Source organism: Giraffa tippelskirchi, chromosome 8 (assembly GCF_054371585.1).
Source record: "Giraffa tippelskirchi isolate mGirTip1 chromosome 8, T2T-mGirTip1v1.2.pri, whole genome shotgun sequence".
NCBI lineage: Eukaryota > Metazoa > Chordata > Mammalia > Artiodactyla > Giraffidae > Giraffa > Giraffa tippelskirchi.
Genome location: NC_137282.1, coordinates 53,388,113 through 53,415,468, shown reverse-complemented (window position 1 = coordinate 53,415,468; position 27,356 = coordinate 53,388,113). Strand labels below are relative to the sequence as shown.

General features: G+C 38.7%; 1 protein-coding gene across 1 annotated transcript in view; it reads right to left on the bottom strand.

The window, feature by feature from the left end:
- CTNND2 (catenin delta 2) overlaps window positions 1–27,356 on the bottom strand; it is a 1,052,534-nt gene that overhangs the window by 660,839 nt on the left and 364,339 nt on the right. The window contains exon 3 of the mRNA XM_081517461.1: window positions 19,521–19,633. Within this exon, the coding sequence (XP_081373587.1) occupies window positions 19,521–19,633 (113 nt within the window). The remainder of the gene's footprint in view (window positions 1–19,520; window positions 19,634–27,356) is intronic.

The window sequence follows — 27,356 nt, the reverse complement described above, 5'->3', positions numbered from 1 at the left end:
GAACTCCATTGTCTTAAACACTACCTGGAGTGAGTGAGTGAAAGTCGCTCAGTTGTGTCATGTCTGACTCTTTGCGACCCCAGGGACTGTAGTCCATGGAATTCCCCAGGCCAGAATACTGGAGAGGGTAGTCTTTCCCTTCTCCAGGGGATCTTCCCAATCCAAGGATCCAACCCAGGTCTCCTGCATTGCAGGCGGATTCTTTACCAGTTGAGCCACCAGGAAAGCTCAAACTCTGCCTGGACCACCTCCTAAAAATTAAAGCTTCAGGAGCTTCTCTGGTGGCTCAGTGGTAAAGAATCTTCCTGCCAACATGGGGGACATGGGTTCAATCCCTGGTCCGGGAAGATCCCATATGCTGCAGAGCAACTAAGCCCATGAACCACAACTATTGAGCCTGTGCTCTGGAGCCCAGGAGCTGCAACTATTGAGTCCACATGCAGCAACTACTGGAGCCCTCGAGCCCCTGCTCTGCAACAAGAAAAGCCACTGCAGTGAGATGCCTGCCCACCACAACACAACAGTGCATCACAACTAGAGAGTAGCCCCTGCGCTCCACAAGCACAGAAAAGCCTATGCAGGAATGAAGACTTAGCAGAGCCAAACAGATAGATAAAATTATTGAAAACAAATACAGCTTCAGTATTTGGGGGGCATGTATGATATAACAGGCAATCCAAGAATCCTAAAAACAGAATGAAACATTTTTTTTAATTTATTTTAAACATTTATTTATTTACTTTTAATTTCGGCTTTAGTTGTGGCACACAGGATCTTTAGTTACAGCAAGTGGAATCTCGACTGTAGTATGCGGAATCTACTTCCCGGACCAGGGATCGAACCGGGGCCCCCTGCATTGGGAGCACGGAGTCTTAGCTATTAGACCATTAGGGAAGTGTCAGATTGACACTTTTTCCTTTAAACATGTAATGTTAAAAAGACAGCGCGTCTCAACAGGTGGAGACCATCATCTCCACATCGCAGAGAGAAGGTTAATTGCTAAATTTGGAGTAAAGCTGGTAGTCAATTCCTTGGGCAGATCTTTTCAATAAAATCTTGCTGAGAGCTACATTCTCAAATCAGTGCACAAGACGAAGCAACAATGTGTGACAAGTTTTCAACTTCTTCAGCTCTTGAGGTACTAAACAAACAGATGTTTCTGAAGACTGGGGCTTATGAATACCACTTTACTGTCAACAAATTAGGCAACATCTTTGCTGCCTGCTGCTAACGCAGCAATCTCTTAAATTTAAAATTCTATGATAGTTTCTCCTGGATAAAGGGGAATTAGCATATATTCACATGCCATGAAACAAAACAACAACAACAAAAAATCAAAGGTTCCTTGTTGAAAATAGGCAACACTCACGATAGAGCTAAGCTGCAGTGTTGGCTTAGCCCACGGACTGTTTTCAGTTTTTTATTTATTATTATTATTAAATAAATGTAGTTTTGCAATCCTGCTCTGTTTCTTTCGACCCAAGTGAGTCCCCACACCCTCCCAGCTCCATTACTCTGAAACTGCTATAAGTGCTCAGGATATTGGTTTAAGTTTTAGGACCCACTTCTTGGACAAAGGCTACCATCTCTAACTTGGGCAGCTGTTACCAGCTTCCACCGGCTTCAATCCATTCTCCATGCAGCTGGCAGAACCAAGCTTCCTTTCAGAACATCACTTCCTTGGGGAAAACCATCTTCCATGTTCTATTGCCCACTCAACAAAACCCAAAATCCCTAGCCTGCCTGCTCACGGAATGGTCACGTCTGTCTGCACTCCTAACCAATACCAGTACACCTATGAGCTTGCTATGCTAACTGAAATGTTCCCTTGGTATCGCTAATTTTCTTGAAGAGATCTCTAGTCTTTCCCATTCTGTTGTTTTCCTCTATTTCTTTGCACTGATCACTGAGGAAGGCTTTCTTATCCCTCCTTGCTATTCTTTGGAACTCTGCATTCAGATGGGAGTATTTTTCCTTTTCTCCTTTGCTTTTCGCTTCTCTTCTTTTCACAGCTATTTTTAAGGCCTCCTCAGACAGCCATTTTGCTTTTTTGCATTTCTTTTCCACGGGAATGATCTTGATCCCTGTCTCCTGTACAATGTCAACAACCTCCGTCCATAGTTGTCAGGTACTCTGTCTATCAGATCTAGTCTCTTAAATCTATTTCTCACTGCCACTGTATAATCATAAAGGATTTGATTTAGGTCATACTTGAATGGTCTAGTGGTTTTCCCTACTTTCTTCAATTTAAGTCTGAATTTGGCAATAAGGAGTTCATGATCTGAGCCACAGTCAGTTCCTGGTATTATTTTTGCTGACTGTATAGAGCTTCTTCATATTTGGCTGCAAAGAATATAATCAATCTGGTTTGGGTGTTGATCATCTGGTGATGTCCAGTGTAGAGTCTTCTCTTGTGTTGTTGGAAGAGGGTGTTTGCTATGACCAATGTGTTCTCTTGGCAGAACTCTATTAGCCTTTGCCCTGCTTCATTCTGTCCTCCAAGGCCAAATTTGCCTGTTACTCCAGGTGTTTCCTGACTTTCTACTTTTGCATTCCAGTCCCCAATAATGAAAAGGACATCTTTTTTGGGTGTTAGTTCTAAAAGGTCTTGTAGGTCTTCACAGAACCGTTCAACTTCAGCTTCTTCATCGTTACTGGTTGGGGCACAGGCTTGGATTACCATGATATTGAATGGTTTGCCTTGGAAACGAACAGAGATTGTTCTGTCGTTTTTAAGATTGCATTCAAGTACTGCATTTCGGACTCTTTTGTTGACCATCATGGATACTCCATTTCTTCTAAGGGATTCCTGCCTGCAGTAGTAGATAAAGTGGTCATCCGAGTTAAATTCACCCATTCCAGTCCATTTTAGTTTGCTGATTCCTAGAATGTCGACATTCACTCTTGCCATCTCCTGTTTGACCGCTTCCAATTTGCATCAATAAAGGACAGAAATGGTATGGACCTAACAGAAGCAGAAGATATTAAGAATAGGTGGCAAGAATACACAGAAGAACTGTATAAACAAAATCTTCATGACCCAGATAATCACGATGGTGTGATCACTCGCCTAGAGCCAGACATCTTGGAATCTGATGTCAAAGGGGCCTTAGAAAGCATCACTACGAACAAAGCTAGTGGAGGTGATGGAATTCCAGTTGAGCTATTTCAAATCCTGAAAGATGATGCTGTGAAAGTGCTGCACACAATATGCCAGCAAATATAGAAAACTCAGCAGTGGCCACAGGACTGGAAAAGGTCAGTTTTCTTTCCAATCCCAAAGAAAGGCAATGCCAAAGAATCCTCAAACTACTGCACAATTGCACTCATCTCCCACGCTAGTAAAGTAATGCTCAAAATTCTCCAAGCCAGGCTTCAGCAATATGTGAACTGTGAACTTCCAGATGTTCAAGCTGGTTTTAGAAAAGGCAGAGGAACCAGAGATCAAATTGCCAACATCTGATGGATCATCGAAAAAGCAAGAGAGTACCAGAAAAACATCTATTTTTGTTTTATTGACCATGCCAAAGCCCTTGACTGTGTAGATTGCAATAAACAGTGGAAAATTCTGAAAGAGATGGACATACCAGACCACGTGACCTGCCTCTTGAGAAACCTGTATGCAGGTCAGGAAGTAACAGTTAGAACTGGACATGGAACAACAGACTTGTTCCAAATAGGAAAAGGAGTACGTCAAGGCTGTATATTGTCACCCTGCTTATTTAACGTATATGCAGAGTACATCATGAGAAATGCTGCGCTGGAGGAAGCACAAGCTGGAATCAAGATTGCCAAGAGAAATATCAATAACCTCAGATATGCAGATGACACCACCCTTATGGCAGAAAGTGAAGAGTAACTAAAAAACCTCTTGATGAAAGTGAAAGAAGAGAGTGAAAAAGTTGGCTTAAAGCTCAACGTTCAGAAAACTAAGATCATGGCATCCGGTCCCATCACTTCATGGGAAATAGATGGGAAAACAGTGGAAACAGTGTCTGACTTTATTTTTGGGGGCTCCAATATCACTGCTGATGGTGATTGCAGCCATGAAATTAAAAGACGCTTACTCCTTGGAAGGAAAGTTATGACCAACCTAGATAGCATATTAAAAAGCAGAGACATTACTTTGCCAACAAAGGTCCGTCTAGTCAAGGCTATGGTTTTTCCAGTGGTCATGTATGGACGTGAGAGTTGGACTGTGAAGAAAGCTGAGCACTGAAGAATTGATGCTTTTGAACTGTGGTGTTGGAGATGACTCTTCAGAGTCCCTTGGACTGCAAGGAGATCCAACCAGTCCATCCTAAAGGAGATCAGTCCTGGGTGTTCATTGGAAGGACTGATTTTGAAGCTGAAACTCTGATGCTTTGTCCACCTGATGCGAAGAGTTGACTCATTGGAAAAGACCCTGATGCTGGGAAAGACTGGGGGCAGGAGGAGAAGGGGACAACAGAGGATGAGATGGCTGGATGGCATCACTGACTCGATGGACATGGGTTTGGATAGACTCCGGGAGTTGGTGATGGACAGGGAGGCCTGGTGTGCTGTGATTCATGGGGTTGCAAAGAGTCGGACACAACTGAGCGACTGAACTGAACTGATGCCAACTGAAAGAGTCAATTCTTTGGTAGGTTGATAAGAAGCCGGGGGTCCCTGAGGAGAAGAAAGGGGTCTGGTGCTCCGAGGCAGAGGAAAGGACAAACTTTTTTTCTACATTCCTTAGTCTTAGTCACATAAGACATGATTTTCTTTAAGCCCAGAGATGATGATTACACAACAAATCAACTCATCTTTAACTCTATACTAAGGAGTATATAATAGCAATGGATAGTAATCTTGTTATCTTATGTGGGATTGGGTCTGGTAAGATGTTTCTATTCTAAGTTCTAATCTTGTTAATTTAAGATGTATGTTGTGGGAGTGGGTCTGGTAAAAGTATATAAGGCCTTGATAAGACTAGTGATGAGGGTATTCTCTATTCCTCTCTGATGTCTTTGTCACAAGCTTTCTTTGTCCTTTTCACTGTAATAAAACTTTGGTCACATAAAAGCTCTGAGTATTCAAGCCCAGTCTCTGGTCCCAAAGCTAAATCTTTTTCTGCGGAGATCACAAATCTGACACCATTCACCGTAAACTATCACAACCACATCAATGCCAATCCACCCTTGTCTTTCTGAATTTGTACTTTCTTTCTGAGAAGTGCCTTTAACCCATTTCTTTTCCTACCAATGTTACACATCCTTGACACACAAAGATCCCTTGGTGAAACCATCCCTGACACAGCTTCCTGTTCTCTTCAAGGCACCAACATATTTGATCATGTTTATGCCTGCTTCTGTGTCTCTCTCTGTATTTGACAATAACCACCTGGAGACCAGGAGCTACATCATATTTACCCTTGAGGCACAAGGAGTGCCTGCTAGCCTGCTGGTCCTTACAGCACTTCATAAGCATATTTTTATTAAGTGGAATGAAGGATCATTTCTTAAAAGTCTCAGTCCATGTGCTTTCTCAATGGGCAAAACTGTGTTCTAGCTCCCTGTCTTCACTTCAGTTTTCAGTCAATATAGAAGACAACTAGACCATTTGAGGCAGTTTAAAATACATTTATAAACTCATTTAAATTGTGTTTTCCCAAATACAAATTCCATACCATGACTTAACTGGAGATTCTTATATTGAAAAACCAAACCCACATAAACACACAGACATCTATCTGCCTTCCTCTGAAGCACCCATCTATCTGCCAACATCTTGCCATCCTCATGATTTAATTGTGTGTGTGCTCAGTCACTTAGCCGTGTCCTACTCTTTTCTGGTCCCGTGGACTGTAGCCCATCTGGCTCCTCTGTCCATGGAATATTCCAGGCAAGAATACTGGTGTGGGCTGCCATTTCCTTCTCCAGGGGATCTTCCTAACCCAGGGATTAAACTGCATCTCCTGCATTGGTAGGCAGACTCTTTACCACTAGGGCCATCTGTTTATTATTCAGGTTTAAGTCATGTCCCTATATTAACATATTCAGATGTGACTTGCTGTGTGCTGTGAAAGGTCTGAATGAGATGACGGGCAAAGAGTGAGAGCTGGAACAGACCTAGATGCTCTATGTTTCCTACTTTACAAGTGACGAAATGGAGGCCCAAAAAACTCAAATGACTGGTCCCAAGTCACAGCTTGAGTGTTCTGGTGCCATGACCATGACCTTCCTGCTACGCCCCCACTGCCTTTAAATCTTAATAATTTGAACACGCAGGGTTCATGGTGTTCAGTGACCTGTCAGCATCCAGTCTTGACAACTGAAGTTCTTCTTTCTCAAGTGGGTCAAATGCTCATTGTTTTCTGTCAGTTAAAATATCACTGGCTTCCAATCCTTTGACATGAGCATAAACAGACAAGTATAAATTTAAGTAACTTGGTAAAAGCTTCTGGATGTCCAGCATCTGAGCAAAGATAAAATGGGCTTGAAGGATACACAGATGTCTTCATCAACAGTCCCTTCTACATCTTAACAGTTACACAATTATACAACTAGGAGACTAATGGCTATGCATCTTTTGGGCAAGGTATTCATCTCCTGCTGTTCCCTGTTCAAAAAACATCTATTCAAATAGTCACTGGCTTCTATCTTCTACACTCAGTAAAAAATTTACTGAGTAGTTCCCATCATACATATGTTATGCTTAACATTACTGCTCTTCTTTTGACGACTACATAAGATCAAAAGTCCCGTCTCCAGCCCCAGCAGTGGGTCCGTAGACACATTAAGTTGCCCCGCGTGAGAGGGAAATTGATTTGAGCTTTCTTCCATTTCATTGTGGCAATTTCCATGTGGTTCTCTAGCCCATATTAGGAAAGAGACAAATGTGATGCTATGCTGATATATTGTTTTAGCCCCTAGTGAGAGGAGCCATTTTATAACCTTTTGTAGAAAAATTAAGAAGGAGACTTCAATGAAAAAGTCATCTGTAACAGGAGCAAAAAATATATATGATTCAAAAGTAACAGCTTTCAAGATGCTATGTGAGATGCTTTACTTACATTTCTCATTTAATCTTTATAAAATCACAGAAGAGCATTATTAGCATTTGTGTAGATAAGAAAAATAAAATTCAGAGAAATTAGGAAAAGCAGGCAATACAAAAAACACAATGACAAAATTTAGCTTCAACTTATGGAATCACAAATTTCACCTCTCAAATGTACACATTTAAGAAAAAGGCTATAAAGATAAAAGAAAACATAAAGAATCTTCTATACTTATTATATTTATAAAGATTTTCAGTTTTTTTACCAATTAGAATATTAAGTTTCAAAATATATTAGTTAGTTATCCTTAAAAATCTGTTTTACAATGCAAAATTTCTAAATAAAATTTTGTATATAAATTAATTTTAGATGTAAAACTAATAACTAGTTATTTTTGAAATGTTACTTTAGAAAGAACACAGGCTTTGAATTTGATGCAAAAGTATTAAGAAACAGTAGTTGATTTATGTCATTGAGTGTGTTCTGCCTATGTTTTCCTCTAAGAGTTTTATAGTTTCTGGTCTTACATTTAGCTCTTTAATCCATTTTGAGTTTATCTTTATGTATGCTGTTAGGAAATGTTCTAATTTCAATCTTTTACATGTAGCTATCCAGTTTTCCCAGCACAATTTATTGAAGAGGCTGTCTTTGATCCATTGTATAGTCTTGCCTCCTTTGTCAAATCAAAGCAAGATCCTCTATGACCCACCTCCTAGAGTAATGGAAATAAAAACAAAAGTAAACAAGTGGGCCCATATCAAACTTAAAAGCTTTTGCATGGTAAAGGAAACTATAAGCAAGGTGAAAAGACAACCCTCAGAATGGGAGAAAATAATAGCAAATGAAACAACTGACAAAGGATTAATTTCCAAAATATACAAGCAGCTCATACAACTCAATACCAGAAAAACAAACAACCCAATCAAAAAGTGGGAAAAAGACCTAAACAGACATTTCTCCAAAGAAGATATACAGATGGCTAAGAAACACATGAAAAAATGCTCAACATCACTCATTGTTAGACAAATGAAAATCAAAACCACAATGAGATATCATTTCACACTGGTCAGAATGGCCATCACCAAACAATCTATGAGCAATAAATGCAGGAGAAGGTATGGAGAAAAGGAAAAGCTCTTGCACTGTTGGTGGGACTGTAAATTGATACAGCCACAATGGAAGACTGTATGGAGATTCCTTAAAAAATAAACAGGAATAAAGCCACCATATGACCTAGCAATCCCACTCCTAAGCATCTACCCTGAGGAAACCAAAATTGAAATAGACAGATACGTCCCATTGTTCTTTGCAGCACTATTTACAATAGCTAGAACATGGAAGCAACCTAGATGTCCATTGACAAACGAATGGATAAAGAAGTTGTGGTATATATACACAACGGAATATTAGCCATAAAAAGGAACATGTTTGAGCCAGTTCTAATGAGGTGAAAGAACCTACAGGCTATTATATGAGTGAAGTAAGTCAGAAAGAGAAAAATAAATATATAGTAATGCATACTAGCTACCCTGGGCTGGAAGTCAGGGGCGGCGGCCGAAAGGAGCTACCCTGGATCATCGAAAAAGCAAGAGAGTACCAGAAAAACATCTATTTCTGCTTCATTGACTATACCAAAGCCTTTGACTGTGTGGATCACAATAAACTGTGGAAAATTCTGAAAGAGATGGGCATATCAGACCACCTGACCTGCCTCTTGAGAAACCTGTATGCAGGTGAGGAAGCAACAGTTAGAACTGGACATGGAACAACAGACTGGTTCCAAATAGGAAAAGGAGTACGTCAAGGCTGTATATCGTCACCCTGCTTATTTAACGTATATGCAGAGTACATCATGAGAAATGCTGCGCTGGAGGAAGCACAAGCTGGAATCAAGATTGCCAGGAGAAATATCAATAACCTCAGATATGCAGATGACACCACCCTTATGGCAGAAACTGAAGAAGAACTAAAGAGCCTCTTGATGAAAGTGAAAGTGGAGAGTGAAAAAGTTGGCTTAAAGCTCAACATTCAGAAAACTAAGATCATGGCATCCGGTCCCATCACTTCATGGCAGATAGATGGGGAAACAGTGGAAACAGTGGCTGACTTTATTTTTCTGGGCTCCAAAATCACTGCTGATGGTGATTGCAGCCATGAAATTAAAAGATGCTTACTCCTTGAAAGGAAAGTTATGAACAATCTAGATAGCATATTAAAAAGCAGAGACATTACTTTGCCAACAAAGGTCCGTCTAGTCAAGGCTATGGTTTTTCCAGTAGTCATGTATGGATGTGAGAGTTGGACTATAAAGAAAGCTGAGCGCCGAAGAATTGATGCTTTTGAACTGCGGTGTTGGAGAAGACTCTTGAGAGTCCCTTGGACTGCAAGGAGATCCAACCAGTCCATCCTAAAGGAGATCAGTCCTGGGTGTTCATTGGAAGGACTGATGTTGAAGCTGAAACTCCAATCCTTTGGCCACCTGATGTGAAGAGCTGACTCATTGGAAAAGACCCTGATGGTGGGAAAGATTGAGGGCAGGAGGAGAAGGGGACGACAGAGGATGAGATGGCTGGATGGCATCACCAACTCAATGGACATGGGTTTGGGTGAACGTAGGGAGTTAGTGATGGACAGGGAGGCCTGGCATCCTGCGGTTCATGGGATCGCAAAGAGTCGGACACGACTGAGCGACTGAACTGAACTGAACTGAACTGAATGCATACTATGGAATGTAGAAATATGATACTGAAAATTTATTTGCAGGGCAGCAGTGGGGAAATAGACAGAGAGAATAGTCTTATGGACATGGGAAAGGTGAGGAGAGGGTGAGATGTATGGAGAGAGTAACATGGGATCTTACATTACCATATGTTAAATAGATAGCCAAAGGGAATTTGCTCTATGTCTCAGGAAACTCAAACAGGGGCTCTGTATCAACCTAGAGGGTAGAATGGGGAGGGAGATGGGAGGGAAGTTCAAAAGGGAGGGGACATATGTATACTCATGGTCGATTCATGTTGAGGTTTGACAGAAAGCAATAAAATTCTATAAAGCAATTATCCTTCAATTAAAAAAAAAAGATACAGGAGTTGCCCTGAGACTTACATCAAATATTGATAAATATTAAATATTTTAGGACCTACATAGAATTCTGAAGACAGTTGGCTATTGCTTATTCCACAGAAATCTAGAACAATGTGTTTAATTGTGCCATACAGTGAATGTTTGTGTTCACCCAAAAGTCATGTTATATGGTGAAACCGAATCCCTAATATGATGGTATTAGGAGGTGAGACCATGAGGATGGAGCCTTCATGAAAGGGATTAGTGCCCTTATGAAGAAGACCCCAGACAGCTCCCTTGTCCCTTTCACTATGTGATGACACAACATGAAGACTATGGCCCAGGAAGCAGATTCTCACCAAACAATGTATTTGCCAGTGCTTTGGTTTTGTGCTTCCCAGTCTCCAGATATGTGAGAAATAAATTTGTGCTGTTTATAAGCCACTCATGTATGGCATTCATTTATAGTAACCTGAACAAACTAACACAATGTGATAACTAGTATTTTATAGACTTTGTATAATTTGTCCATTGGCAATTTGCAAGAGAATACTGAAGAGTTATTTCAGATGCATTTAAAGGCAAGGATAATATATACTACTGGCTCCCATGTGGCTCAGCAGTAAAGAATGCACCTGCAACACAAGAGACCCAAAGACTTGAGTTTGATTCCTGGGTCAGGAAGATCCCCTAGAGAAGGAAATGGCAACCCACTCCAGTAAACTTTCTGGGAAAATCCCATGGATTCAGGGACTTGATGGGCTACAATCCATAGTGTCACAAAAAGTTGGACATGACTGAGGGACTGAGCACACAATATGCTATTAAGTAAGAATAAAATCAGAAACACATTCAGATGAAGAACTTCACAATTGCTACAATCATTGGGAGGGGATGTGGGAAGAAGCAGAAAACTAGTCCAAAGACGTTTTATCTCTAGGGTGAAAATGGACTGGAGACATTTAGAAGGCTTTTTTTACAGAATAATTCAAGATACCATTTAAGACACAATAACAGCATTATAGTGAGCCAGTTTAAATGTGTTCTTGGGGGAGTGAAGATATCTGGCTTCAGACTTCTCTGGTGGCACAGTGGATAAGAACCCATCTAGCAATGCAGGGAACATGGATTCCATCCCCTGGTCCAGGAAGATTCCACATGACGCAGGGTAACTAAATCCATGGGCTACAACCACTGAGCCAGCACTCTAGAGCCCATGCTCTGAAACAAGAGAGGCCACCACAGTGAGAAGCCTGCACACTGCAATGAAGAGTAGGCCCTATTCTCTGCAACTGGAGAAAGCCTGAGTGCAGCAAGGAAGACCCAGCACAACCGAAAATAAATTAAAAAAATAATAAAAAGATACCTGGCTTCAAAATCAATATTTGGTGATGACCTGTTGGAGCTGAGAAAGCACATTTCTCACTCTGAATCTCAGTGTTCTCATCTACAAAGTCAGATATTAATGAGACTTATTAACTCATAGGATTAACTAGGAGTAAATGGCATGACCAATATAAACCAGTTAATGTTGTATCTGTCCTATAGAAATTATGCCACAAATACTACATAATTATCGTTGAAATTATCACTATTATCATCATCTTCAGAAGAGAGTGAAAATATGAGAATAAGATCAACCACAGTTCCATAGCTCAGAGGACATCAAACCAACAGACTTTGGATACCAGGGTACAATTTTAATGTGAAAACTAACTAGAATGCTTTTGATGCTTTCAAACTGTGGTGCTGGAGAAGACTCTTGAGAGTCCCTTGGACTGCAAGGAGATCATACTAGTCAATCCTAAATGAAATCAACCCTGAATATTCATTGGAAGGACTGCTGCTAAAGTTGAAGCTCCAGCACTTTGGCCACCTGCTGCAAAGAACAACTCATTGGAAAAGACTGTGATGCCAGGAAAGATTGAGGGTAGGAGGAGAAGGGCACAACAGAGGATGAGATGGTTGGATGGCACCACTGACTCAGTGGACATGAGTTTGAGCAAACTCTAGGACATAGTGAAAGGCAGGGAAGCATGGCATGCTACAGTCCATGGGATCACTAAGAGTTGGACATGACTGAGCTACTAAACAACAACTAAACTAGAATGAATTTTGAAATGTAATATCCTGATCTTGCAAGGTCTGCATTATATATAATGTTTGATGTGTACAGTATAGAGATGAAAATGTGTATAGATTAGTAAGACTGGTAGTTTGCCAAAAAAACAGCGATGGAAATGAGAACAGTAATGGAAGTACGGTATACTCATTCATTTTTTATTCATTTAGCATTGGCTGAACTGTTCTCATGTGCTGGTCACTGCTTTGCCATATACTCAGAGGCTTTGCCCTTGGGGAATTACTTAGAGATGAGGCCTAGCACCTACTTCTAGTAGGCTGAGGAGGCTCACAAAGTCTCAGTGTAGTGGAGGAAGAGGCAGCAGCTTTTGTTTAGATTTTTAATATAAAACTGCATTTAACTTAGAAAACTAAATTCTTAAAAATGAAAAGTTATTCAAAAGCTACTTTTTTATTTAATGGCAAAAGTATTCATGGGTGGTAGGAATCTAGAATCTTATGAATTTGAGTAATTTTTACTATTGGCTATATGACTGTTGAGGAATGTGTGTAGGTATATATGCATGTTAAGTCACTTTAGTTCTGTCCAACTCTTTGAAACACTATGGATCGTAGCCCGTCAGGCTCCTCTGTCCATGGGATTCTCCAGGCAAGATTACTGGAGTGAGTTGCCATGCTCTCCTCCAGGGGATCTTCCCAACCCAGGGTTCGAACACTCATCTCTTATGTCTCCTGCATTGGCAGGTGCATTCTTTACCACTAGCACCACATGGGAATTCCTATGTGTTTGTACAGAAATATCTAAAAGAGCTTTCCAGGTGGCTCAGTAGTAAAGAATCCACCTACTGATGCAGAAGTGGGTTTGATCCCTGGGTAGTGAAGATCTTATGGAGAAGGAAATGGAAACCCACTCCAGTATTCTTGCCTGGAAAATCCCATGGACAGGGGAGCCTAGCGGGCTACAGTCCACGGGGTTGCAAAGAGTCAGACACAACTGAGTGACTGGGCATGCACATACATATACACACATCTACATAATTTGAAAAAAACCTTTATTTGAAAAAATTAAGTACTTATTTAATTATTTAATATGTCTGGTTTCCAAAATGAAATATTTTGGCATATTTCTTACTTCTTTAAAAATGAAACTATTTGTTTCAATATCATACCCTACAGATACTAAGAAAATGCACAATATGTCTTACTGTGGGAAACAATTATGTTCATATATGATTTCTTTACTTAAGAAAACGCAGTGAATATGTTTTTAAATAAATACATTTCATTCTGACAAAAAGTATGTGACTACTTGACTTAAATTTCTTCACTGCTAACTAATTTAACCAGATCAGCATTTTCTCTAAAATAAGCCTTCTCCAAAATAAGACTTCTTTGTAGGTCTGGAAAAGACTTGTAGACTCTATTTATAGAACTACTGGCATATTGGCTCACAGAAGTTAGTTAATGAAGAGAATGACCTTTGAAAAAATTTATAACATTAATTCTTTTTGTTTCTCGATCTCCAAAATGCATCTGACTTTCAAAGAAATTTGTTTGCAAGAAATTCAATAATTCATCTGCTGGAAAGAAACAGCAGTTTCTTATGTGGAACTAGCATTCTTCACACACACACACATATATATATATGTTACATTTTGTCCTTTTAAATGTATATTACTCCACTCAGAGTCTTGGGCATCTGTATTATAAAAATAACAAGGCTAAAGATGATTAGTGTACTAGTTGTCCTTATTCTACAGTGAAAAATGACATCACTCCACATTCAAATCTACTTCTTAGAATCAAAGCTACAGATTATTTTAATATGTGAATCCAAATGCAAGCACATATGTATGAAAAATAAAGCTAGCTACAGAATGAAACTTTTGAATGGAATACAGATGGTTACAAAATAAAATTTATTTTCTCTAAAATTTTCCATAATTTAGCTTCTTCTAATATATATAAAATCATCAATTGAAAAGCATTTTATTTATTTTCTATTACTGCATAGAAAATTACCACAAACTGTGTAGCTTAGAACAGCACATTTTTTTAAATTTAAGAGCTTTGTGGGTTTTGTGAAGTTCAGGCATGTCATGGTTGGATCCTCTGTTCAGGTTCTTATAAGGTCATCATCAGAATTTCTGCTGTCCTACTTTCCTTTCTGGAGGTTTGGGCAATAATATGCTTGCATATTCATTTAGGCAATGAGCTGAATTCAATTCCTTTTGGTTCTGAGACTGAGGTCCCTTTCTCCTCACTGACTGTCAGTTGGGGATCACTTTCAGTATCTAGAAACCCCAAGAGTTGCTATTAAAATCTTTAGGTCCATCTTTAAAGCCAGCAAACGAGACGCTATCATGTGTCAAATCTCTCCAGCTTTGAATATTTGACTTCCTTTGTCTCTGATATAGATCATTGTCATAAATCATCATCATCATGTCTTTGAAGGGTCAAGTCTCCTTTAGAAAGAGTTCATAAGATAGACCCAACTATTATTTGAGTTTGATTTCTCTCCCATTATGTTCTGGCTGCCCATGAAAATCAAGGGATATGAGTAGACATCTGTTTTAAATTTATGTAGACATCTGTCAAATTCCTCAGTAGCACTTGAGAAAATCCCCCATGTGCTCTGACTGAAAGCTAAAACATTCTGTGGCAAGGAATTCTAGAAGGGTTAATAAAGTCCCATCTCCAAAACTTTGTTAATAATTCCAAGTGATTTCCAAAGGAAGGGACACCTGGTCCAATCTGAACTATCAAGAAGACATTCAACAGAATGTGAGCCCTGTTCTGGGTAACTAGATCCATAGAAGCAGGTGACCAAGTGAAAGAGGTAGGTTATTCTAGATGGAAGGGATCACATACCTATAGTCATGTAAGATGGGAAAGTGGTGTATTTATGAAATTGCAGAAGTGAGGATGGGTCCTTCACAGACGTGGTTCTAATCTATGTGTTATGCAGTTCAGTCTCACACTACATGGAGGAGAGATCTGGGCAAGATGTAGGCAAACAGATGAGTTAAAATGCTGCTCCAGGGGTCTATGATTAATATGACAAGGGCATGGACACAGGCAGGTCCTGTGCAAGAACATTACAGGGCTCCAGCCTGGCAGAGAACCAGCTGGCTCCTAGGGCAGCCAAACTAAGACCAACTTGACAGGTCTCAGCCTGAGGAGTGGGTGAGAAGCAAGTAGCTGCGACTGGCCAGAGGGCAGAACTGGGCTATTAGCAAGAAGATTTGGTCATGACCCTAAATAAAGGGCCGCCTCTATATAAATCACATTCCTGACTCAGAACTGTATGGTTCTGGGGAATTAGGGAGAAGGTATGGAAACAAACTTTCAAGTGGTAGGAGAGAGAAGGATCCAACAGCTTGGAAAGGTTTGGACTGAAACCAGTGAGGAAAGCTGAGAGAGGAAGGTGATAAGGTACATAGAAAAGTCTGTGAAGAGTTTCAGACATCACAATGTTCCTATTTTCAGCTACTTATACCCTAGATGGAGAAGGCAATGGCAACCCACTCCAGTACTCTTGCCTGGGAAATCCCACGGACGGAGGAGCCTGGTAAGCTACAGTCCATGGGGTCGCAAAGAGTCAGACACGACTGAGCGACTTCACTTTCACTTTTCACTTTCACACGCTGGAGAAGGAAATGGCAACCCACTCCAGTGTTCTTGCCTGGAGAATCCCAGGGACAGAGGAGCCTGGTGGGCTGCTGTCTATGGGGTTGCACAGAGTCAGACACGACTGACGTGACTTAGCAGCAGCAGCATACCCTAGATACAAGGATGCAGAAGTTGCTTTGCTGAAACAATAGTTATCTCCAGATTCTCCAAATTCTCAGCACTCTCATTTATGATTTATAATTTGATCGACTATTATAAAGTTGGCTGTTATGGGATTCCAACATGGCTCAGTGGTAAAGAATCCACCTACCAAGGGGGACATTGGGTTCAGTCCCTCGGACGGGAAGATCTCCTAGAGAAGGAAATGGCAACACCTCAGTATTCTTGCCTGGGAAATCCCTTGGACAGAGGAGTCTGGGAGGCTACAGTCCATGGGATCACAAAGAGTCGGACGCTACTTAGTGAGTAAACAACACCAACACTACCGAGTTGGCTATTATAAATTATAAATGCATTCTAACAACATCTTTTCATTAAGTTTAAACTGTCAATGTACCTACCAGGAAAGAGACCTTAGGAATAAGATGGAGCAATTTCCTAACACCAATAAAGGCAGAGGAGAACCAAATGATATTTATGTCACTTTTACCATCTATGTAAAAAACCAAAATCTAAAAACAATTTTGATTTTGTTTCATTTCCTCTAAGAAACTCTCTTACCCCTCCCTAGTATCCCCAAGAAGCAGGAAACAACATCACAGATTTCTTTGCCTGTTCTCCTCTTTCAAAAATTGTTTACATTCTATTTCATTTATTTTTAAACATTCCCTTTGATGTGCTAACTAGGTTAGTCTATCACCCTTAATAAAGACTTGAATTGTTAAAGGTGCATTTCTGAAGCTGAGCAAACAAGTAGGTTATGACAAAAAAAAAAAAAAAAAGAACAGTGGAAGTATTGGATTGTCTCCAGTGAAATATCAGTAAATTGCTTATATGATTCAAATTCTGATTCATACAGTAGACATTTTCAAAATATAAAATAATCAAGCTTGAAGAAGACATATCATATCGCTATATATAGCTATATAGCAAGGAGAAATAATTAGACGCCATCTGCAATAAGCACTATTATTTAACATGTATTTAATAAAGAATTATTGATTATGTATCATGGGCTGAGATAGGAATACAAGATACAATATAAACGATCACAAGCTTCATGGGGTAATTTTTCTGTCTGCTTTGGTAGCTCACTGATGTATTCTATTCATGAAATATTAGACCTCAGAAAAATTATCAACTCAATAAAATCAAATGCAGGAAAAATGATTTTAGGAATTTAAAAGGTAATCTCATGGATGCAACATCTAAATGCAGCCAGTCCCTAGTGGGAACTAACCTGGTCTCTGACTACCAGGAACCATAGTCTCTCTTTGTTGGACCACTCTGTATTACCATAGATTCCTCCACCAGCACCCAATCTACATGGCAACCGTCTCCCAGCACAAACCATTAGGTATCAGAGATCTGAGGGCACCTAGTTCACATTGTCAAGAGTCCAAGACAGATTTCTTGCAGGCCGCTTACTGGATGAGTCACGCTTGGGTCAGAAACCCATTTCTGATCCAATCAGAAGTTGGAAATCAAGACACAGGACACAGCATGGTCTCCCAGACCTGCTGCTACCAAGAGCTAGTGGCAAGTGAAACAAAATACAAGATGGAGAGTATGCAAAAGTATCACACAGAAATATCAGGAATACGAATGGAGATTGAACGGTGGTGTTGGAGAAGGCTCTTGAGTGTCCCTTGGACTTCAAGGCGATCCAACCAGTCCATCCTAAAGGAAATCAGTCCTGAATATTCATTGGAAGGACTGATGCTGAAGCTGAAACTCCAATACTTTAGCCACCTAATGTGAAGAACTGACTCATTTGAAAAGACCCTGATGCTGGGAAAAATTGAAGGCAGGAGGAGAAAGGGACAACAGAGGATGAGATGGTTGGATGGCATCACCAACTCAATGGACATGAGTTTGAGTATGCTCCAGGAGTTGGTGATGGACAGGGAGGCCTGGTGTGCTGCAGTCCATGGGGTCACAAAGAGTCGGACATGACTGAGCGACTGAACTGAACTGAACTGAACTGAACTGAATGGAAAAGGTGATCTGACCAATAGTGAAACAATGGGGTTCAAAACAAATGAAGATGCAGATGTCAATCTGACACTGCTTATGGACCTAAAAATCCTGGCAGACTTAACTTCTCAGGTGATGTTCACCATTGAAAAAAGCTCCTCTGATATGTACAACCCCCTGTATTAAATTGAATACACACTTACAAATATTATTTTTTCTCCACACTTTAACCTCAACATCTTCAACTGGTCAACCTTCTGAAAACAATTTCAAGTGGACACAAATTACTTCTCTTTTTCTTGTCCATCCTGCTTTAGTTAATTTGGATGTTCAGACAAGTCTGTGATGAATTGAAGAGATCACAATGGGTCTATATTTGCAGCTCTATATAGCTTAGGTACTCAGATGCTGAAGCAGATATGCTTTCACACAACCCAAATACGATTGAAAAGGATATTTCAGAGTAATTTATTCTAACAACAAATGGTGCAATGATTTCCTTTGGAAGGTAATCATTGTTGAACAAAGAAAAGAACAATGTTAAAAGACTAATGGTGGGTGGCTCTAACAAGAAACATTCTAACTACAAATTAACCTTACAGTGATGGAATATTTTAGAGCAATGGATTCAAGGATGTTTTCATTCCTTTGTGGTCATAGTTGGTTAAGACTCTTAAACTCGCATTTCTGCTTCCTGAGCAGAGTGGCCACAGACCCCAAGACTAGGAATCCCTGCCCATTTTCATCTATGAAGGGGCCATGTGACTAGTTCTCAACAATGGACTGTGAGTGATGTAACCATCAATGCAGTTGAACAGAAGGCCAAAGAGTATGGCAGGGTTCTCAAGAGAGAAGATACCTTCCTAAAAATGTAGCATGTCAAAACCACAATATAGAACAACATGACAAGAAAGTACAATGCATTTTTAGAAATAAAAGTCATCTTACAGAGCTTTACTTATGTTTGTTTCACACACATACTCTCACACACTTCTATTTTTAAATATGGAAACATGGTCTTTAGGCACAGAATTTATTTTGTGGTCAAGTGACTAAGTTTTGTTTTTAAACATCTCATAATCTCTTACCAACCCATAATTGAATAATCATTCTATCTATGAAATGTTTTCACACACGGAAATTGCATGTGTGGTTGATATTTGAGGAGCAATTTTATAATGTAACATTGTATATTAGCAAACAAAGCAAGTTATATCAGAACGTTCTCTCTTTCATTTCCAGAACCTGCAACTCTTGATCATTTAGAAAAAAAGAACCAAAGTGAGAGACTGTGACATAGCATCTCCTCATTTCCAGCAAACTCACTAAATGCAAAGCCTCCTTTTTGTGTAAAATGATGCATAATTTGCATTCCAGGCAAGTGTTCATTTTGTGAAAAGAGATTCAAGCACAAATCACTTCGGACACCTTTTGAACATCTTAAATCAGGTTGGTTACGATTCCTTTCCAACATCTGACTGAGTGTTCTAATGCCACTGCCAGGTTTGTAAGAAGATAAACACCACACTTTCCTTCCACTGGCAACGCAATGCCCAGCCCCGAGGAGCAGAGTGCCCAGTACCTGACGCTGCTCATGCTGCCTGTCTCCGAGCCAAGCTTGCATCGCTCCAGTTGGCTGGCAACGATCTGGCGTTCTGCCTCCAGTTCTCGGGTCAGCCTTTCAAACTGTAATTCCTGAAATAAAACCACCAAAAAGATAAATTCTATCAGCTGTACAGAAAGTGGAAATCAGACAAAAAAGACAGGATGGTCAAGGGGAAAACTAGGAATTTTTTTCAAGACGTCCAATTTGAGAAGCAGAGGTTGCTGATGTGGGCTTGAAGAAGGATGAGAATTTTAGACAGACCTGAGTCCATATCACAGTCCTGGCACCCGTCAGTCTCAGGACCCTGAATAAGCTGTTCAGTTTTTCTAAGGATTAGTTTCATTACCTGTAAAATGGGTTTACAATACTTATTAGGTTGAGGTGAAGATTAAATGAGACACTGACCATGAAGAATAAGCCTGTGGTATGTCTGGCAAATGTCCAGTACCCAATAGATATTAATACTCCTGTCACAAAAGTGAAACACAAAATAAAGAAACTATTTTTATATGATTTGGAGTATTGTGTTTAGTCCCTACTGGCCATCTAGTTGTCTCAATATACTAATTTCATCTTCATATTACTTACATATTGCAGATGAAGGAAAATAATGCTTTTAAAGCTTCATGTTTCATTCTTTACATTTTAGTAGAACAACAAGGACAATGATTCTAATTACAAACGTCTAATTACATGGTGAATTATGAAGTGAATAACTTTTGCAGTACTTAATACATAACTTATAAAATAGTCAATGGCATAAAGGAAGAATGTTCCTATAAAGCTACCTAAAATCCACTGTGTAAAGATTACTTTTAATGAAAAATGCTTCATTCAGTATGTCAAGGATTTTGACTGTTTCAACTACTAGACTCATACCATATTTTAATTTTTATGTTTTATTTTTCCATATACTTTAGTTTTTTAATAAACATAATTATAGCAAATTACCTATTTTATCTAAAAAATTCAGAAAAGGTTTTCACAATATCACAATTAACCTCTTTTAAAAAAAAACAAATTATTTGCACATTTGTGTTTTGGGGAATGGGAAAATTTCTAAGAATGCTGAAAAATACTGAAAAAGAGGGTAGAGGTCGATTTGGGAGAACTAAAACTCGCAACATTACAGGGATTTGTCTTCCCAGAAAAGATGAGTTCATTTTATTTGCTACCATGGGATACTCTAAAGTGGAATCTTTTAAAAAGTACGACCTGATGTGTCCTCTAAATATATTAAAAATACTCTTGCTCTCCTCCACAAGAGCAGATTTTTGTGTTTGTTTTGTCTTCATTTTATTTGTTTTTACTTTGGTTATGCAATGGCAATGGTTTCTTTATTTTTTTAGTACTTTACACTTTTCAAAAGTTTCACACATGATTTCACATAATCCCATTTTTAAATCCCCTTTCCCGCATAGTGGGGGCTTCCCAAGTAGCTCAGTGGTAAAGAATTCACCTGCAATGCAGGAGATGTGGATTCAGTCCCTTGGTCTGGAAGATCCCCTGGAGAAGGAAATGGCAAACCACTCTAGTATTCTTGCCTGGAAAATCCCATTGATCAAGGATCCTGGTGGGCTATAGTCCATGGGGTCACAAAAGAGTCGGACAAGACTTAAGGGACTAAACAACTCCCATGGTGACCCTCCCCCTCTCCTTTTCCCCACAGTTACCAAATATCTGCAAATATTTTCTCCCATTTTGAGAGCTGATTTTGTTTTGTTCATGACTTCTTTTGCTGTGCAAAAACTTTTAAATTAAATTAGTTCTCTTTGTTTATTATTGTTTATATTACTCTAGGAGGTGGATTAAAAATGAGCTTGCTGTGATTTATACCAAAGAATATTCTATGTTTCTCTTTAAGAGTTTTAATAATATCCTGTTTGTTTTTTAATTTTTTTTAATCCATTTTGAGTTTATTTTGGTGTATGGTGTTAGGGAGTGTTCTAATTTCATTCTTTTACACGTAGCTGTCCAGTTTTCCCAGCACCACTTATTGAAGAGACTTTCTTTTCATTGTATATCCTTCCCTCCCTTGTCATAGACTAGGTGACCATAAGTGTGTGGGCTTATCTCTGGGCTTTCTATCCTATTCCACTCATCTATACTTCTTGTTGTGCCAGTGCCATACTGTCTTGATTACCACAGCTTTGTAGTATAGTCTGAAATCAGGACATCGGATTCCTCCAGTTGCTTTCATTTTTCTTTCTCAAGACTGTTTTGTCTATTCAGTGTCTTCTGCGTTTCCATACAAATGTTACACTATTTTTGTTCTAATTGAGGAAAAATGTCATTGGTAATTTGATAGATATTGCATTGAATCAGTAGATTGCTTTGGTTAGTACAGTCATTTTTATAATATTGACTCTTCCAATCCAAAAACAGGGTATATCACCATCTGTATGTGTCATCTTTGATTTCTTTCATTGGCATCTTATAGTTTGCTAAGTACATGTCTTTTGCCTACTTCGGTAGGTTTATTCTGAGATATTTTATTCTTTTCATTGTGATGGTAAATGGAATTGTTTCCTTAATTTCTGTTTCTTATCTCTTGTTTATAGTGGATAGAAATGCAAGACATTTCTGTGCATTAATTTTGTATTCTGCAACTTTACCAGATTCATTGATGAGCTCTAGTAGTTTTCTGGTAGGATCTTCAGGATTTTCTATGTATAATATTACGTCATCTGTAAACAGTGACAGCTTTACTTCTTTCCAATTTGGATTCCTTTTATTTCTTTTTGTTCTCTGATTGCCGTGTCTAGGATTTCCAAAAGTACAATGAATTATGGTGTTAAGAGTGGAAATCCTTGTAATATTAGAGGAAATGCTTTCAATTTTTCATCGTTGAGAATGATGTTTGCAGTGTATTTATCATATACAGCCTCTATTATGTTGCAGTAGGTGTCTACTCTGTGCCCACTTTCTGGAGAGTTTTATAAAAAAAACTTGAATTGAACACTTGTCTTGAATTTTGGCAAAAGCTTTTTATGCATCTATTGAGATGATACTATGATTTTTATTCATCAGTTTATTAATATGATTTGTCACATTGACTGATTTGCATGTATCAAAGAATCCTTGCATCCCTGGGATAAATCCCACTGGATCATGATGTATGATACTTTTAATGTGTTGTTGGATTCTGTTTGCTAGTATTTTGTTGAGGATTTTTGTGTCTATGTTCATCAGTGATAATGGCCTATAATTTTCTTTTTGGTATATCCTTGTCAGCTTTTGGTATCACAGTAACTCTGGCCTCATAGAATGAGTTTGGAAGTGTTCCTTCCTCTGTGAATTTTAGGAAGAATTTGATAAGATACGTGTTAGTGCCTCTCTAAATTTTTAACAGAATTTGCCTGTGATGCCATCTGATCTTGGACTTTGTTGAAAGGTCTTTAATCACAGTTTCATTACTTGTGATTGGTTGGGTCACATTTTTATTTCTCATTGGTTCAGTCTTGGACAATTTTACTTTTCTAAGAATTGGTCCATTTCTTCCAGGTTGTCCATTTTATTGGCATGTAGTTGCTTATAATAGTCCCTTATGAGCCTCTTGTTTCTGTGGTGTCAGTTGTGACTTCTCTTTCATTTATAATTTTATTGTTTGAGTCCTCACTCTTGTTTTTCTTGATGAGTCTCTAATATGGCAAGACAATATGAATCAGGATTTATAAACCTTCTTGGGCTTCTGATAGAACAAACACTAATCTTGGGTGTGCTTGCTGGAGACTGTGGCCTCATTATGTACTTTCTTCACACCATTTTTATGGGAGGAGGGAATCAGGAGACCTTTTTTTCATGCAAACTGCCTTCCAAACATATAGTCACAATATCCAGTGCTCTTCACCTGTACATATTTATTTCCATCTGGCATCATTTTTGTTCTGTCAGAAATACTTCTTTTAATATTTCTTGTAATGTGGTTCCTTCAGTGATTCTTTCTGATTTACAAACTAATAAAGCTTTCATTTTGCCCTCATCTTTGAAAGACAGGTTTGTCCCACTGTATTCTCTTGCACTTAGTGTTTTTAACAAAACAATCCAAAACTATGGTATTTCCTACCTTCATGTCTTTGAATATAGTGTGTCTTTTTTGTTCTGACTCCGTTTGAGATTTTCTCTTTATCACCAGTGTTGGATAACTCCTTATCAAGTTCTTTGCCAGTAGCTTTCTTTGGGTTTCTTATATTTGGGGTTCATTTGGCTTCTTGGATCTGTGAATTTATAGTTTCTATCAAATATGGAAGTTTTTCAATCATTAACTCTTCAAAAAAATTTTTTTTCTTCCCCACTATGTGCTCTCCTTTGTTGACTAAAATTAAGTGTACATTAGGCCATTTGGAATTGTCCCACAGTTATGGATTCCTTTTTCACTTTTAAAAGTTATTTATTTTTTCTTTCTTTGTGTTTCACACTGTTTGGTTCAATTGGTGTTTTAAAGTTAACTGATCCCTTCTTCTGTGATATCTAATCTACCATCAATCCCATGGAGTACATTTTTAATCTTAGACACTAATGAATCAGAGATCTCTAGAACTTTAATTTGGGTGTTTCTTATATCTTCCATATCCCAATTTATGAACATATGGAATATACACATAAAAAATATTTTACTACCCTGATTTGCTAATTCCAGCATCTGTGTCAGTTTCAACTGATTGATTTTTCTCCTCAGCATGGGCCCCATTTTCACTTCTCTGTGCATGTGATCTTTGATGGAACATAATACATACTAAATTTTGCCCTGTTGTGTTTTGGGCATCTTCATATTCTTGCAAATGCCTTAAGCTCTGTTCTGGGACATGGTGAAGCTACTTGGAACTAATTTGATACATCTGAGTCTCGTATTTAAGACTTGTTAAGGAAACAGAACATCATTTAGTCCAGAGTTAATTACTCTACCCTGCCTAGGCAGACCTTTCTGTGTACTCAATGGTCTGTGAATTATGGGATTTCCCAGCTTGGCTGGAGGGTGTAAGCACATATTTTTGGTCCCAGTATGAGCACCAGGTACTATTTCCTACCATCCTTTCAGGTTAGTTCTTTCTCTGCTCTCTGGTGTTTCCTACACGTACATGGGCTTCTCAGTCTGTTGCATAGTTGAAGGGGACCCTCGACAGATCTCAAGGATTTTCTTTCTGTGCAGGAATCACCTTTTCCCTATTTTCCCTGCAAATTCCAGCCACCTTTACTCCCTAGACCCTCAGTACCTTCTCCCCAGCTCAGGGAGTCCTCAGGGCTCTGCTTGGGTCCCCCTTTCTCCACTGCTGTAGGGTAATTCTCTCAAGGCAGTAAGCTGGGGCAGTTGTAAGGCTCACCACATTTGCTTTTGTCTCTTAAGAATCTTTTTTTTTTTTTTTTTTCAACTGAAGTCCCAGATGGCTCAGATGGTAAAGAATCCGCCTGCAATGTGGGAGACCTGGGTTTGATCCTGGGGTTGGGAAGATATCCTGGAAGAGGGGATGGCAACCCACTTGAGTATTCTTGCCTGGAGAATTTCATGGACAGAGGAGCCTGGTGGGCTACACCCCATCGGGTAGCAAAGAATCAGACACAACTGAGCCACTAAGCACACACATGTATTGTATTGACAGGAAATAATACATGCCATGTATTTGCCATTCTTGTATAAGTAATAAAACTCTATTATTATATATTATGAGGAGGGCATGGCAACCCACTCCAGTATTCTTGCCTGGAGAATCCCCATGGACGGAAGATCCTGGTGGGCTACAGTCCATGGGGTTGCAAAGAGTCAGACATGACTGAGCAGCTAAGCACATAATTAATTTTCAATACTGTGTTAGGTTCAGGTTCTTAACAAAATGATTGATATACATATATATAAAACTGAATATATGTACACATATATATAAATATATAAATATATATATATATATACACAAACACAATCTACGTATATAATGCATATATATCTTCCTGACCCAGGAATTGGATCCTTGACTCTTGTGTCTCTTGCATTGGTGGGATGATTCTTAATCACTATGCCAGTGCCATCTGGGAAGCCTTATACATAATCTATATATATAATGCGTGCACACACACACATACACACACACATATAGGTTTTTGTAACATACACACAATGCATTTTTGAGAAATAAAAGTTGTCTTATAGAGTTTTGTTTCTTTCACACATACACTCACACATTTATAACCATACATGCTATAATATATAAAATAGTTAACCAACAAGGACCTGCTGCACAGGCAACTATATTCAATATTTTGTAATGAAGTACATGGGAAAATAATCTGAAAAAGAATATACATATATATATCTACTATACTTCAATAATTTTTTTAAAAGAATCACTGTCCTTCATTGCCTAAAGTTCAGTGTTTTAAAAACTGATTTTCCTAATTTTTTTGTATATATATATATTTTTTGTTGTTGTTTTAGGTGGGAAAGTATTTCTAGGCACTGTTATTTTCTTAGCTGAAAGGTTTTTAAGAATTAAATATTCTTCCATCATGCATGATTTGTAAATGCTTTTTTCCTATTGTATTTAAAAATTCATATTAAACATATTACTAAACAGCTAAGTAGTTAAGTTTTTACCCATTTTCTTAAATATTGCTCACTACTACATTATTAAAAATAGAGCTAATTTTGGGTTATTTGTTCCTTTTGACACCATGACTTTTTAACTGAAATGGCATTTTCTCCATTTAGGAAATTGAATCAATTCATTGCCTTTTAAAACATGTCCCTTCCGTAAATGTTTACTTTGTCATTGCATATGTGAAACAAGGAATTAAGTGAATTTTCCTTCTGTGTTTTTCTATGGAATACATACTATATGTCAAGGTTTTCAAGGAAGAAGGAGGTTTCTCTTCTGCATCTAAAATTCTATATTTATTATTAAAATAAGATAAAAAATAATAATAGATTGGAGGGAAAATATTTATTGAGTACTTACTACTGATTGCATTACTAGTCAGCATATAAGGAGGAAACATTTCCTGCTGAGTTGCCATTGTATATCATATCTAGGACAGTCCTGGGACATCACAGGTTCTCAATAAGTACCTATTAAATAAATGTATCTGCTCTGAGCTAAGTGCTTTACATGTATTGCCTTGTATAGGGGGAGAGAGAAAGTGAAAGTCATTCAGTTGTGTAAGACTCTTTGCGACCCCGTGGACCATACAGTCCATGGAATTCTCCAGGCCAGAATACTGGAGTGGGTAGCCGTTCCCTTCTCCAGGGGATCTTCCCAACCCAGGGATGGAACCCAGGTCTCCCACATTGCAGGTGTATTCTTTACCAGCTGAGTCACCAGGAAAGACCAGGAATAATGGAGTGGGTAGCCTATCCCTTCTCCAGGGGATCTTCCCAACCAGGAATCAAATCAGAGTCTCCTGCACTGCAGGTGGATTCTTTACCAGCTGAGATACCACGGAAGCCCTTGTATAAATATGATGAAACTGCTCTTTATTAGGTTCTGTTTTTCTTTCTTCCTTTACAAAAACACTAAGGTAATTAAGATCAAAGGATTAGCCTTGTCCAGGAAAGAAATTTTTCTTTCAAAAGTAGGAAAGAGAATGAGATCAAAGAACATGCTTTAGGAGATCTGGACATAGAGAAAAGACAAGTTGAATGAAATAATCAATACTGGATGGTCTAAATATTCCCAGTACTGTCAATTATTTTGTTCCAGAGACCACAGCCATCCATTAATGAGAAGACATATGATGTCAGTGTAAGCTATGAGGTTCATTAACATTCATATTTACTCATCATTTAAATAGTTTTTATTTGTATAAACTCTAGAGATTGGGTTC